The sequence below is a fragment of the Vicia villosa genome, unplaced genomic scaffold (genome assembly GCF_029867415.1).
Source record: "Vicia villosa cultivar HV-30 ecotype Madison, WI unplaced genomic scaffold, Vvil1.0 ctg.001848F_1_1, whole genome shotgun sequence".
NCBI classification, from domain to species: domain Eukaryota; kingdom Viridiplantae; phylum Streptophyta; class Magnoliopsida; order Fabales; family Fabaceae; genus Vicia; species Vicia villosa.
In genome coordinates this window covers 374,390-389,045 of record NW_026705750.1, presented here as the reverse complement: position 1 = coordinate 389,045, position 14,656 = coordinate 374,390, and the positions used below count along the sequence as shown (strand labels likewise).

Sequence of the window (14,656 nt, the reverse complement as noted above, 5' to 3'; positions counted from 1 at the left end):
TTACTACTATACTCAACATGTCAAATCATTTTGCTACCTAAAATCTGAAAAATCTCTCTTTCTCTGATTTCTTCTTCTTCCACCTTCCTCCCTCCTCCTCCCTCTAACACATGTTCGTCTTCCACCTTCCTCCCTCCGTCTCCCTCTAATATATTTTCTGCTTTCTTCCTCTTCATTTCCCCTTTTCTTCATCATCTTCTTCATTTCCCAAAACGAAACCGACACGGTTATCATGTTTTTTTGGATTTCTGTTTAAAGATACTGTTTAGATATTGTGGTTAGTGTTTTGTGGTTTATATGATGATTTTGTGGTTTATATGATGATTTTGTGGTTAGGGTTTTTGTGATTGTGGTTGATATCATGATTTTGTGGTTAGGGTTTTGATGCTACTATTGGCCAAATGGAGGTATGTTGTTCTTTTCATCTTTGTAACAAAAATATGAATAATGTTTTCACCAGTTGCTTTTAACATTCAGATCTATGGTGGCAACAACAGGTTACCGGCGATTAGTGTGGTGGTGGTGGTAGAAACGGGTTTCCGTCGACGAGTGTGGTGGTGGCCGAAATCAGAAAGGTTTATCTATGACATTTTCAACTTATGTAGAAAGTGCAAGATCTGAACTAATTATTATTTATCTAAAATTATTATTATTATAGATCTGAAATTATTATTATTTCCTCTCAAATGATATTGAAGGTATTGTCTTTGTTGGTTTGTTATATTATTGTATTTTTTGTGTTGAAGGTGATTGCTGTTTGTTGATTTGTTGTTGGTGTGGTTACAGGTTGATGAAGGAGATGGTGGTGTAGGTTTGAATGGTGACCATATGTTAAATATGGTGAGTTATTACTACTATCATATGTTTCTGATGGATATGTTTTTTTTTACGACGTGTGCAGTTTTGCAATGATATATCTATGGTGGCGGCTAAACGTTTCCGGCGACGAGAGTGGCTGTGGATGGATTCGAAATGGTTGAAGTGTTTTATCAACTAAAATTACAATGGTATAAGTTATAATTTTCAATAATGGGTTATGAGAAAATTTCAATTCTGTTTAATGTTTTAGAGTTTTAGTCATTTAAAAACTTGCTATCATAAAGGTTTGTTCATGTTTCCCAAAAACTTGCAGAAATAAAGAAATCTCAAAACTATTTATGTGGCTTGAAAGCATCGTGAATGTAATGATTTCTTATTTTGATCTAAGGGCAACAAAGAAAGCAATTTAAGTCATTAGAAGTATGCCACTGAGGTTTAGCAAGGAGGGCATACAATATTTGATTCTGAAGGTATTTTCCTAATAACACATTTATATGCATAATTTAGTTTCCATGGCTATTATTTGGATACATTTGGTTATGTTATTATTCATCTATTACATATTAGTGTTGTGCAAAGAAACTTCATAATCAATTTGATTATTTAGTAGCAGGTGTGCCAAACAAGAAAAGGAGGTACCCACCTCTATTTAAGTCTTCTTCTCATGTAACTTCTGAAGAGCCATGTTCAGTCACTAATGAAATGAGTTGTTTGCAAAGTGTTCGATGAAAGTTCCAATCCAATGATTTTCTTAGTTTTTCTATTTTAAATTTGTGGATGTTGATTTTTTATTCATACGGTGTCTCAGAATATCGCTGGAAAACACGTCGATAAGGTTCTTCATTTCTACACCGAAACTTTTTCATTCGTGTCAAAACTAGCTTATTCTTTTATATATATTTTGGATGGAGAATGATCATTTCATAGTTTAGTATTGGTGGAAAGTCAACACAGACATGGCATCATGTGTGGTTTCAAGGTAATTGTGGGACTCAATCTTTTTGTTAAATATTATATTAGAGTAAATTATTTTAATTTTCCTTAATAGTGGCACTATATATTTTGATAGTGGCACTATATATTTTCAAAACAGATTTTTTTTAAATCGAAAATGAGTCCAACATAACAAATTATAGTGCCACATGTATGTTGGTTCACTACAGTGCCGTCGTAATGCTAATTAAACTTCCTTTTAAGTGATGCAGTTCGACGTGCTCGAGGTCGATGGAAACTATTATGGTATGTGCTCTTTTGAATTATGATATCCCTCGCCTGTACATACAAATCCGTGAAAAATGCGTACTGCTGATCTATGGAAAATGTGTACAGGTTTGACATTCTCTTTATCTCTTTTGCTCTGGTAATTATTTGGTTTATGGAACATGCAGGGAGAGAGAACTCAAAGGGGCGTGATAATGGGTGCGGGTGCGACGGTCCTTCTTATCATGTCCTTCCTTGTGTTGTATCATAAGGAAGATTTGAATCACAAATCTCGATTGCCTGAAATTCTCCGTTCAAATTCTTTGACTCAGTTTCTTCTCACTTTCATGTTCTTCTGTGAGTTTCGTGTTTAATTTAAGGTTGTTGAAAACTCTGCTAACTGCAGGTGAACTCTTCATTTACACTAAGAGCTGGGAGACAGTTATATCTGAAGCAAGACAATACCTATGATCTGTCAAAGGTTGTGTGTGGAACTTATGTGGACTCAAGGCTGCTAATTCTTCGAGGGGTTAATGGATCAGCTTTCCTAATTCTTAGATGGTTTCTGTTCTTGGGAGGGCGGTGGCAGTAGTTGCATCATCGATAATATGAAAAGCTATATATGTTTCTGTAGGTGTTTTTTTATGCATTTTTTGGTTGTCCGCTGTGGTCCGCTCTAGCCTCTGTGCAGACTCAAGCAATCAATCACTTTTGTCCTGTTTTTTATTTTATTTTGTGGTGCTGCAGTGTATCGCCGATTTTCTGTTGTGCGATGTTGTTTCTGGTTGTTGTATTGATGATCTCAACGCGTAAACTTCGTTGTTTGGAGCAGCTGGTGGTATGAGGAATGTCATTTGATGCATATAGGTGTTATTTCTAAGTATGTGTTTCAAGTATAGCAGTTGTCATTGGGTGTAGTTATGTTTTTATTTTTTAAGGATGTGGTTATATTGTGTTATGAAAAGGCAACTTTGGTGTAACTGTTATTTATTTGGTTTGTTTTTGCTTTTGGCCTGGTGTATATAACACTGATGTAACTTTGTACTTTTTGTGCTATTTTGTTTTAATATAGTGCTTTTGGTAATTAGACATTAAGCATTAGTACAAATTGTTGAGAAAGATGGTTTGATAAAGCAATTTAAGTTGAGTTTCAGAACTTCTATAAGCTTAGTTTAAGATTATGAAAGCTGATGAGGATGTTGGAAAACTTATGCTGTAGGTCTTGAAAACTTACAAATAACATTTTGTACTGCTATTTTATAAGTGAGCTAGATTTAATTGTAGTAAACTCTCATGGTCTTTTAAGAGTATATGTTTTTAATGTAAAAATAATTTTATGATTACTAAATTATTTCTCATCATCACGTCACTTTGTTATAACATTTTTAAAATAATTTACAACTAAATTGAATGTATATGTAATTATTTAGTTATATATTTAAAATATAATAAATTATTTCTAAATATAAAATATTTGTAATTTAAATAAATAAATAAATATTATAGAATATTATTAAAAGAAATTAAGCATTTAGTTATTTAGAATAGGATGCAATACACATAAAAATATTAAAAAAATAAAATTTATACAAATCAAACTCAGATTTTATCTTTTAATTCTTAAATTTTTAATATTTATTCTATTATACACAGGTACATGAAGTTATTGATCAAAATATTGATTATTAACGGGACATGAAGTTATTTGAAACAAATGCGCCTCCTGTACCAGAACCCGTGCAAACGCACAGGTTTCTATCCATTTTTATTATATTTTATGAACATCTGTCGCAACACACCCTTACCCGTTGGAACGCACGAGTATTCAGACCAGCATTCATAGGTAGGGGTGCTCGCGGTGCGGTTTGGGCGGTTTTGACGAAAAAAATCATCCGAACCGCAAGAGAAAAATAGTGCGGTTTGGTTTAGTTCGGTTGGCTTTTAAAAAAAATCTGAACCAAACCAAACCAAACTAATGCGGTTTGGTTCGGCTCGGTTGGTTCGGTTTTTTACAAATATTTTATTGAGCCATACATACACATATAGATGACAATATAATTTTGTATTTAGACATTCATACACTATGAAATAACAACAAAACTCGTCATATCTTGACAACAATTTCCATTTAATATGTAACAATTAAATTAGACAAAAGTGGAATATTAAACATAAAATAATAGCATAAAATAATATAAAAATTATTATAATGAAACAAAAAATTGAAGAGACGAAAGATTAGTGAAGGTGAAAAAGAAAAAAAAAGTGTTGAGAGATTAGATAAGAAGATGTGCGATAAAAATGAAACTGAAATACAGAACATTTGCATAAAAATGAGAAGTTGAAAAAGAAAGAATATAAGAGAGTACAGAGACTATAGAAGAAGAGAGAAGACGTATGTGGCAAAGAAGGTGCGATAATGTTATTAGAGATTTGAGAAGATCAAGACTGAAATTATATGTATAAGAATGAGAAAATTGTTCGTAATCATAAGGCTAATGTATAATAGGTTTAAGTTTGGGTTGGATGTGAGTTAAGTAAATTTTAGGTTGTAACATAATGCGGTTTGATTCGGTTTACAAAATACAAACCGCGAACCGAACCGAACCATGCGGTTTTGTTAAAAAATGACCCAAACTAATCCGAACCAAATGCGGTTTTTTGCGGTTTCGGTTTGGTTTGGTTTGGTTTGCGGTTTTCTATTGGGTTGGTTTGGTTTTGAGCACCCCTATTCATAGGAACTCATGTGTTATTGTATTTTTTGTACAATTAAAAAAATAAAATAAAATATATTTAAAATAATGTATGAATTCAAATACGATAAACATGTGGTGTATTTTAATTATTTATGTTACTAATATTTTTATTTTAAAATTATTTTTAATTTAAGATAAAAACAAATGCACGTCAAATACGATAGACATTACAGTTATATGATCAATTACACAATTTTTTATCTTCTATTATTCACATATTTTATATTAAAATTTTTTATCGATCTAAATGTTTTTACGGGTACCAGACATTTTTTTATACATTTAATTAATTTTTTTTACGGGTACCAGACATTTTTCTATACATTCAATTATTAATTTTTCACGGGTACCAGACACTTTTCTATACATTCAATTATTATTTTTTCACGTGTACCAGACATATTTCTATACATTCAATTATTATTTTTTAACAGGTATCAGATATTTTTCTATTAAAAAATGTATATCTGAAACAGATGCGCGTCACATACCAGAACCCGTACACACGCACGGGTTAGTTACTAGTTACCATATATTTCTTATCATAAAAAAATATGTCACACGACGTGTCATATCAATTTCTATTAAGAAACATTAATATGAGACAAAAATATAAATAAAAAGATATTTGAAAGATAATTGTTTAAAGAATATATTTTAGAGTAATGCTATTCATACACCTAATTGTTACATCAATACTTACACCCAACAGTAATTTACAGTAGTCACTAAATTTGGTTAATGCAGTGTAAAAATTTGGTTAATGCAGTAATGAAGTTGGTTAATGCAACATCCAGGTATTAAAAATAATTTTTAACAGTCACTAAATTTGGTTAATGCAGTGTAAAAACTTGGTTAATTCGGCAATAAAGTTGGTTAATGCAACATCCAGGTATTAAAAATATTTTTTAGCAGTCATCAAACTTGGTTAATGTAGTGTAAAAACTTGGTTAATGCAGTAATGAAGTTGGTTAATGCGTGTTCAGGTATTAAAAATAAACGTTCGTACATGAATAGTATCTATCCGTACATGAATATTATTCGTTCGTACATGAACAATGTCGCCCGTACATGAACAGTGTCGTCCGTACATACGGTGTAGGTGTAAGATTTAGTGTAAAAATAACATTTCTGTATAATTTAAGCAATTAAAACGATTTTTGATATATTTTAGAGAAAATATTTCATATTACTTTAAATTAAACCATGAAAGTTAATACATATTTTGAAATAAAAGTCGACTTATTTCTGAAGATTAGAAGGCTCTTGAAAGTAGATTGACCTGTCCAACTCTAAGCACCACCACCATTATTATATACCGAATAAACATAAATTAATACGGAACACTGTGTGAAATTGTGAATGACTTGAACTTCAGGGTGAACAGTATAGAATACCTGATGACTAAACACTTACAGTAGCAATTAAATAATCACCACCAATGTTTGAAGTTTTTAGCTCCTTAATTTAATTTAAACAATTAATAAAAAAATGACTTGTGTTTATTTTTTCTCTTTAATACCATTATTACCCTCCAAATTTCCCAATTTCTACACCTCCAACCTACGCCACACACCGATCGTCGCTCGTTCACCGCCAAACCGCCGGAGAACGCATCGGAAACTGCCGGGAACTGAAATGTCCGGCACCGTTCCGAGGTCGGCATCAGCTTTCCGAATCAGCACCGATGATAGCGACGCATTATTAGGTTCTCGTACCGGTAAGTGAAATTCATAATTCTCCTCTGTTTAATGTTTATCTGTTTTTGAATTGGATTTCATGTTGAAGTTGCTTACAATGCTTCAAATTTTGAGATGATGGATTGATACTACTGTTTTTCGCTGTAAGAAGTTTTTTTTTTCCTTAGTGATTGATTAATGCACGGTGCAGTTCTTGATTCAAGATATAATAGCTTATAACTGCTAATGTATAAGCTATTTCTATAGCAAGATAAAATAAAGTCGAATTATAAGCTTTAAGCTGCTTTCATAAGCTATTCTGGCGTGCTTTTATAAAAATATGCTGAAAACAACTTAAGGAATTGAAACTATTGTTTGTTTTAGATTTGAAGTCTTTATTGTTCCCAAGGAGTTTAGTCATTATGTTTTAGAAAGGAAATTATTGGCAGCATTGTTAAATTTTGTGGCAGGTGCGGGAAAAGGTGATACATTGACAACTGAGACAGACCTAGAGGCTTCCTCTTCCACTAGTAAAAATGCGCTTCGAAAGAACAGATACAGTACAGTGTTTGGGGTTGATTTATCCCCGGATACTGCTGCTGTTGCGATGGTATACTTTGTTCAAGGTGTTTTAGGACTTGCAAGGTTGGCTGTCAGCTTTTATTTAAAGGATGGTTTGCATCTGGATCCTGCTGAGGTTTGCATTCTTAACTAACACTCATGTGATTCACACATCTTTTGATTATTTTTTTATTTGATAGCTTTTGCTCTTGTATCTGATCGAAGGTGTAATCAATTGATGTGAGCCTTTGCTTGTGTTTGTTATTGGGATTTAGTAAAGGGAGAAGATATTGAGACAATAGAGATTATGCATAATATTATCCTGTCTTATATATATATATGATGTTGATAAGATACGATGTGACACAAAAGATAAAACACTAACCTACTTTAATTGATCCTTATCAAATGTCAAATGTGGAAGCAAATCAGGTACTATAATTAGATATTGGAACAGATTCTGCACGATCGCCTGAAGAAATACTTTAAGATATTCTAAGAAACGATAGTAATATCACGATGTAAAACCCTAAAAGATATAGAATGTTCTTGCAACTCTACTCATTTTCCTTTTTTGATTGAATTAATTAACACCAACATTTGAAGGACTGACATGTTACATATATTGACTAGGCAGCCGTGATTTCTGGAATTTCTGCGTTTCCATGGCTTGTCAAACCTCTGTATGGTTTTATTAGGTAAGTTTAAACTGTATCACTTTTCCCTCTTCCTCATGCAGGATATTCATTATATTTTCATCTTTTGTCTCCCCTGTGGGTAAAAGTTTAATTACTGAAGCTGGTGTTATGACATGCAGCGATTCTATCCCCCTTTTTGGTTATCGGAGAAGGTCATACCTAGTTTTATCAGGGCTGCTTGGTGCACTCTCATGGAGTCTGATGGCTACTTCTGTTGACAACAAATATAGTGCAGCTATTTGCATACTTCTCGGATCTCTTTCTGTTGCGTTCTCGGATGTTGTGAGTGTCTCTTACTTAGAGCATAAATATCGCTAGTTGCATTTGTCTACCTGTACCATTATTGTCAGAGTAGCATGGATACTTGAATGAAAATGTTGTGGCATTAAACAACTACGTATCCAAGAAAAGCAACGATGGCTTTCAATTTATTTATTGGTTTACAGTAGTTTTTTAGATTAAAATAATTACAAAAAATTTAAATTAAAATTGGTACCGTTGCAAAAAATATAAATTTGAAATATATTGTGAATTTTGTGGGACCCATGTTAAAGTTTTAGATGAGTGGTATGGATATTTAGAAAATATAGTTGAGTGGTTTAAATAATTGAAAAGTGTAAAATAATATATTATATTGGATTAGACCCATTTATACCACCAACATGAGTAGTATGGATGTGGGTGCTCTTAGTAGTTCAAACATAATGTTTTTCTCCCGGAATCTTTTAACCATGGATAATGTTTATGCTCATCAATACCAAGCATGCAAAGTCACACCTATGTGGGGTTACTAAATTAAAGTGTCTGTGCACTGAATCACAATTTACTTGTTGAGATGTATATAAAATTTCTTTTACCAAAATACGTGCATAAATTGCTTGGGTTGGTTTATTTTCATTCATTATGCGAAGTAGCCATTAGATTCCTTGAGAGTGCACCATAATATGTATCACATATAATTAATTTTTTTTTAATTGGAATTTTTAGTAGTAATTTGTTAGGACATCACAAAAGTCTAAATCAAAAAAGGAGGATATTGCTAGTGGAACTGGGACATGAGAGGCCTGAGGAGTGGATAGAAATAACTGATAGGAGGAAGTTCAAGTTATGTTTTTACTTTAAGTATGCAGTGTGTGTTTAGGCAGTTATGTCATATGTTGTATTTGAAAATAACCACTTAGTTGGCAAAGGTAGCAGGTAGATATCCTGACCTCTTTGAGGAGCCTGTGCTCTGGTTTGTTATTGTCTCTGTCTTATAATTTAGCAATGGTGCAGTAGTAAATCATATTCCTCCTGTATCATTCAGAATCAATAAAGTGAATATTATCTTCACTTTTATGCACTGAATTATTATTAAAGGACCTCTATGGCTTTGTCGTCTCCTTCTTTGTGCTTCAGAAACAGACACAAACCAACATTTCATTTATTTTCAATGTATTTTGTCTTGCTTTTTAAAACATTTCAATCCGTCTTCTATAGATTAAAATTTCTCAGAGAACTATCAGAGACTGAACTATATTTTAGGTTGTAGATTCAATGGTTGTGGAAAGAGCGCGTGGCGAGTCACAAAGCACTTCGGGATCTCTTCAGTCTTTATGTTGGGGTTCTTCAGCTTTTGGTGGAATTGTGAGCTCCTATTTCAGTGGGTCTTTGCTGGAGGCATACGGAGCAAGGTACTGGGAAGAAGTTTGTGAATCAAAGTACTTCTGATTACTGATAGCAGTAACTTTTCCCTTCTAATGTTTTCTAATAACACTACGGTCCAGGTTTGTTTTTGGTGTCACAGCATTGCTTCCACTGTTAACATCTGCAGTTGCTGTTCTTGTAAAAGAACAACCTACGCTTGGTACTGCCAGAGGGCAAGCTTTTTCGTTTGCCCAGCCCGAGTTTTTGGAAAGTTCAAAACAGAGCATTATTCAGCTGTGGGTTTCTGTACGACAACCCAGTATTTTTCTTCCCACATTATTTATTTTCTTGTGGCAAGCAACCCCGCAGTCTGACTCTGCTATGTTCTACTTTAAGTATGTCCATTCTGTAAATATTTATAATTATCATTTCCCATTTTCAATAAGTTCTACCTCATGATTTTTGCTTATCAACACATCATTTATTTCAAAGTAATTTCTTATCCATTTCAGCACAAATTCTCTTGGTTTTACCCCCGAGTTCTTAGGACGTGTCAAGCTTGTTACCTCGATTGCATCTCTGCTTGGTGTTGGACTTTATAATGGATTTCTGAAGAATGTTCCTCTGCGTAAAATATTTCTCTGGACTACCATTTTTGGTTCCGCTCTTGGAATGACTCAGGCTAGTATTTAGAATTTTAGATGTATGTTTGTAGTTTTAATTTGAGGAGGCTGTTCTAATATCTTTCTCATGTTTTGAACATCTTTTATCAGGTTTTCCTGGTTACCGGACTAAACCGGAAGTTTGGAATAAGCGATGAGTGGTTTGCAATTGGTGATTCATTAATTCTCACTGTTTTGAGTCAGGTTATCATTTTCTCCATTTATACTAGTTATTTAATGCTTGCTATGGAATACATACTGCAACTCGCTAATTATAAAACCCACTTTCTATATTCTTTTTATTAGACCCTTTTCCAAATTTTCACAAGCATTAATGACTTTTTCTCAGCAATACCCCTAATAAATATATATACTTGAAAAACCCAAATTTGTTTTCTCTCTCCTATTATATCATTAATTGTTGGGATAATTATGTAATAGAAACACACAATTCTTACAAATTTATTGCTACACCACTTTTCTTAATACCTATGAAATTTACAGGGGTCTTGTAATAAGAGACGGAGGGAGTACCTCATATTGTTATTAACTAATCCTTCCGCCCTTATTATAAGACCCTCTAAAAATAATTATGGATATTAAGAAAAGTAGTTGTACTGACAAATTTGTCAAAAATGTGTTACTTTTACATATTCACCCCTACAATTATTGATATTATAAGAGAGAGTTACATTTCTCAATGATAAATTAAATAGGGGCAATTTTTATGAAGAAATCATTAAGGCATGCAAAATTTTGAAAATGATCTTATATTAAGGGACAAAGAAAAAGTGAAAGAATCTTATAATTAGGGATGAAGGGGGAGTAGGTTTCTTGTGTTTACCATAAGTTAAATAAAAATAAAGAGGTTTCTAGTATTTCATTTGTCTTTCTCTGTTTGAGCTAATCCTTCCATATTTCTGCCTATGCAGTCAAAGTTTAATATTTTCTTTGCAATGTTAGATATTCAGGATAATTTTGGTATTGGAAGTGCTTTTTGTAGCATTGCTTTTATATGCTTAGTTTGAAGTTACAACAAAACCATTGAGAAAGTTTATATTGTTCATCTTTGAAGTTAATTATACTAAACAACGACAAAAGCTTTTTTCTTTAATACTAGATCATACAAGGCCATGATATCCTTCATGAAATATGTCATAACAACAAACCATTTAATTCTAAATAGAACTAAAGCACCCTTTCTTTTATCCACTTCACCCGGATATGATGGGCGTGTCATCCCTCTTCACGAATGTTTGTTTTCCTTGATTGGTTTCCGCCTCCCTTTTAATGACTTCGAGGTGGGAGTTATAAATCATCTGGCAATTGCCTCTTCACAACTGCTCTCGGTGAATTGGGCTTACGTCAAAGTATTCTAGTACTGGTGTGAGTACAAGAGAAGCGTGCTGACCTTGGCATTTTTTTCATCTCTTTAAAGCCCTAACACAGTTCCGCTGATTCGGTGCGGGGTCAATGTCTGAGGGAAGTGGAACCTCCCTCATCAGATCAGGAGAGTTGGTTGCAGCAGTAGTCACGGCGTTGGCGTTGCGTGCAGTGGCTGAGCTAGTGGCTTTTGCTGCTGCCATGATAGTGGGAATTGGATTGACGATATGTACAAAGAAGAGATCGCCGCTTTTAAAGAGGAAAGATCGGTGAGCTGAAAGAGAAAAGATCGGTAATTTGAAAGCGTGGGGAAGAGATGGTGGTTCTTCATGAAAATTCGTGAGAATCAGAAGTTGATTCTCACAGACATCACCACTGTTCCGAAATGGAACCAAATATTGGTAGAGATCTAATGGAATGGAGTTCTGGTTCGATGGAGTGAGCTTCCGGTATAGCGGAGCGATGATGGACCTGTAAAATTAACACTACAACACTCAAGTCATTGAATGAGTGAGAAAGTAGTATGAGTGTATGAATGAAAGAATACCTGAAATGATGCGTGTTGAGCTTTATATAATGCGAGCGGTTGAAACCGTCTTTATGAGATTCAGTGCCTCATGTGGATTGCCATCTCCTATCCTTTCCCTATTTATTCCTAAAATTAAATAGTACAACTGCCATAATAACTTCTCGTAACTCCCATAACTGCAAGTCTTACAGACTCCTCGGCAACTAAAGTGCACTTTAGAGCGAGGAAGGTGTGGAATGAAGAAGTTCACATATAAACATAGATGTGACAGTCCTTTGCAATTGGAGAATGAGTTTTCTTGAAGTTCAGGCCACATAATGACAGCATTATGTGGCAAGAAAATGATCCTAAAGTATCCCCCACAGTATTTTGATCCTTAGCTTGTAAACTGCAACTCACCTAAGCTTCTAGGATCCATTCAACAGTCCATGTTGCTCGGCTTTAAAGAGAAGTGGGGTCCTATCCTGTTGAGCTGCAATTACCAGAGGGATCAACGATGAGGTTGATCTCGAGTCTATGTTGGCAACTAGACAAATAAGGGAGGCTGACATCACTAATAAATGAGTGATAAAGTGTAAGCTTAAAAGCTTGGAACATGCTACTCTGAAATACGAATTCACTATAAGAAGCCAATTTCCAACATTCAGTCTTGAAGACAAGGCTGTGTCTGTACTGAGACAAATGTTGGGCTGGTTGATGGAACAATGGGGGTTGTGGGGGAAATTCAAGGACATATAGTTAATGGGTGAGAAGGTGCATACCAGATAGACTAAAAAAGGGCAATTCGGTTATGCTGAAATTAGTATTCACAGTTATTAAGCTAGTGTGGAAGAACAAATCAGTGTGAATGATTTTAGCAGTTTCTTGGAATCTTGGCTGTAAGCTCAGGGTCTTACACTCTCGATAGTGAAGAGAGTTTGCTTTCATTGTAATTCGTTCCCATTTTAGTAATATTACTTTTCTTTTCTTTTCACTCTCTGGTTTTGGTCTCTATATCTCAATAACTATATTATTTGGTCCAATTGCTTTGCCATTATCCATCCTCTTCAAATTATTTTTACTTCTCATATACTATAAAAGGTTTTATTTTGATCTTCCTCTATAAGATTTATCCTATTAAAGTTTGATAAATCATGTATAGCTTGTGAAAATAACTCTTCCACCTTTTCTCAATAACTTATTTCACGACTAAGAAATTTACTTGAACATATAGTTTTCTAAGTAGACAGCTTATTTGCTAGAAATACATGGTTCTCCATGGGTTTTTAAGGCACCTCATGCTGAAATATATTTTATATTTGGCTTTGCTTTGCTTTTTTTTTTTATTTACAAAAAAATCCTTTAACTATTTTCCTGAGGATGCTCATCTTTCTCTTTCAAAGAATATTTATAGGGGTTTAGGTTGAAGCTTTGACAATGGCAAGTCAATGCTGATATCTTTAAGATTTTCTAAAAAGTTAATACCAATTATGCCATGAAAATCGTCATTCACCGCGTGAATTTAGGCTTTAATTCAAACATTCAGCTTAAATATTATTTGTTAGTGCAAAATTTGTCTTGCACCTAAATGCTATTGTATTTCAGGCTTCTTTCATGCCCGTTCTCGTGTTAGCAGCAAGATTATGTCCTGAGGGGATGGAAGCAACTCTTTTCGCAACTCTCATGTCTGTATCTAATGGAGGGAGTGTTCTTGGGGGATTAATAGGGGCAGGCCTGACTCAAGTATTTGGAATTACCAAGGACAAATTTGATAATTTGGCAGCTTTGATAATCCTCTGCAATCTTAGCTCATTATTGCCTCTGCCACTTCTTGGTCTTCTCCCTGGCGACAACCCTGATGATAATCTGACGGACGACGATTCTAAAACTGAAATGAAGTGTAATTAATCCTACTAGTTTTTTGCTGATCTTCCTAGGGGTTGCCTGTCTTAGCCAAGTTTTGCTCTTAATGCTTGCAGATTAAAAAGACATCACTTCCACGTGCAGATAGAGTCCCCTGTTGTATATAGTATGGTGCTAAAGTTACCGCAAGGGCCTTGTTTTAAACCATCTTGATTATATGTTTTAGTCACACACGATCAAAATTCACTTCAGAACATTTGGTTGTGGCGAAAGTGCAATGTTAAGAACCCTTGAGACAATGTTGTACAATATGCTTCGGATTGACACAAGACAATGCTATAGCCACTAACAACAAGGTATCTGTCCCTCATGAACATTCACGGGCTTATTTTGTAAGTTTGTAGAATACTTTTTCGCTTTTGTTTAAACTTTTGGCCTTTTACTTCTTTGTAAGGACTAAAGCTTTGTATTTAATAGTCAATAATCTTTTAACAATGTAAGCTAATGTTTTTTAGGCTTCTCTGTCGTGTTTCTACAAGCTTTTGTTATTAAACTAAAGTAAATAACAGGCTACATGTTTTACAGTAAGTAATTATCTTTGGGTTTATGCTCATCAATCATGAATTTCTTTTCTCATAGGGTGTGGCTCAGAACCCTGAAAACCCAAAACTCAATATTGTTCTTAGGTGTTTTCGGAGATATATCTTCAGACACACCTAAAATCAGCTCATCATTCGTAAATCAAACAGTCTTTCCGAATTTTTTTCTTCAAATATTGGTCTGTAGATGCATCTGCAAAAAATATGTGTTCGAAGATATATCTTCGGAAACACAATTAAGATGTGCATTTATGCTATTTAAACAATCTTATTTCAGATATGCATTTCCAAAAACTTCCTTA

At 33.9% G+C, this 14,656-nt stretch overlaps 1 protein-coding gene across 2 annotated transcripts; it reads left to right on the top strand.

Moving 5' to 3' along the window:
• The first annotated feature begins 6,159 nt into the window (after positions 1–6,159).
• Positions 6,160–14,250, top strand: LOC131636891 (folate-biopterin transporter 1, chloroplastic-like). 2 transcript variants are annotated; one of them, XM_058907485.1, is made up of 10 exons: positions 6,160–6,495; positions 6,925–7,151; positions 7,649–7,713; positions 7,833–7,995; positions 9,238–9,386; positions 9,480–9,734; positions 9,852–10,020; positions 10,113–10,205; positions 13,498–13,792; positions 13,872–14,250. In XM_058907485.1, exons 1-10 carry the CDS (start codon positions 6,267–6,269, stop codon positions 13,874–13,876), a joined length of 1,650 nt encoding a protein of 549 aa, XP_058763468.1. In that variant the 5' UTR covers positions 6,160–6,266; the 3' UTR covers positions 13,877–14,250. The 2 variants fall into 2 exon arrangements, with proteins under 2 accessions (XP_058763468.1, XP_058763467.1); XM_058907484.1 differs by having other exon boundaries at positions 6,161–6,495; positions 13,498–14,250.
• Positions 14,251–14,656: the final 406 nt, after the last annotated feature.

Coding starts and splice junctions, on each gene's coding strand:
- LOC131636891 (XM_058907484.1), top strand. CDS start 6,267: ATGACTTGTGTTTATTTTTTCTCTTTAATACCATTATTACCCTCCAAA. Junction 9,735..9,851: donor TCTGCTATGTTCTACTTTAA/GTATGTCCATTC, acceptor TATCCATTTCAG/CACAAATTCTCTTGGTTTTA. Junction 10,021..10,112: donor CCGCTCTTGGAATGACTCAG/GCTAGTATTTAG, acceptor ATCTTTTATCAG/GTTTTCCTGGTTACCGGACT.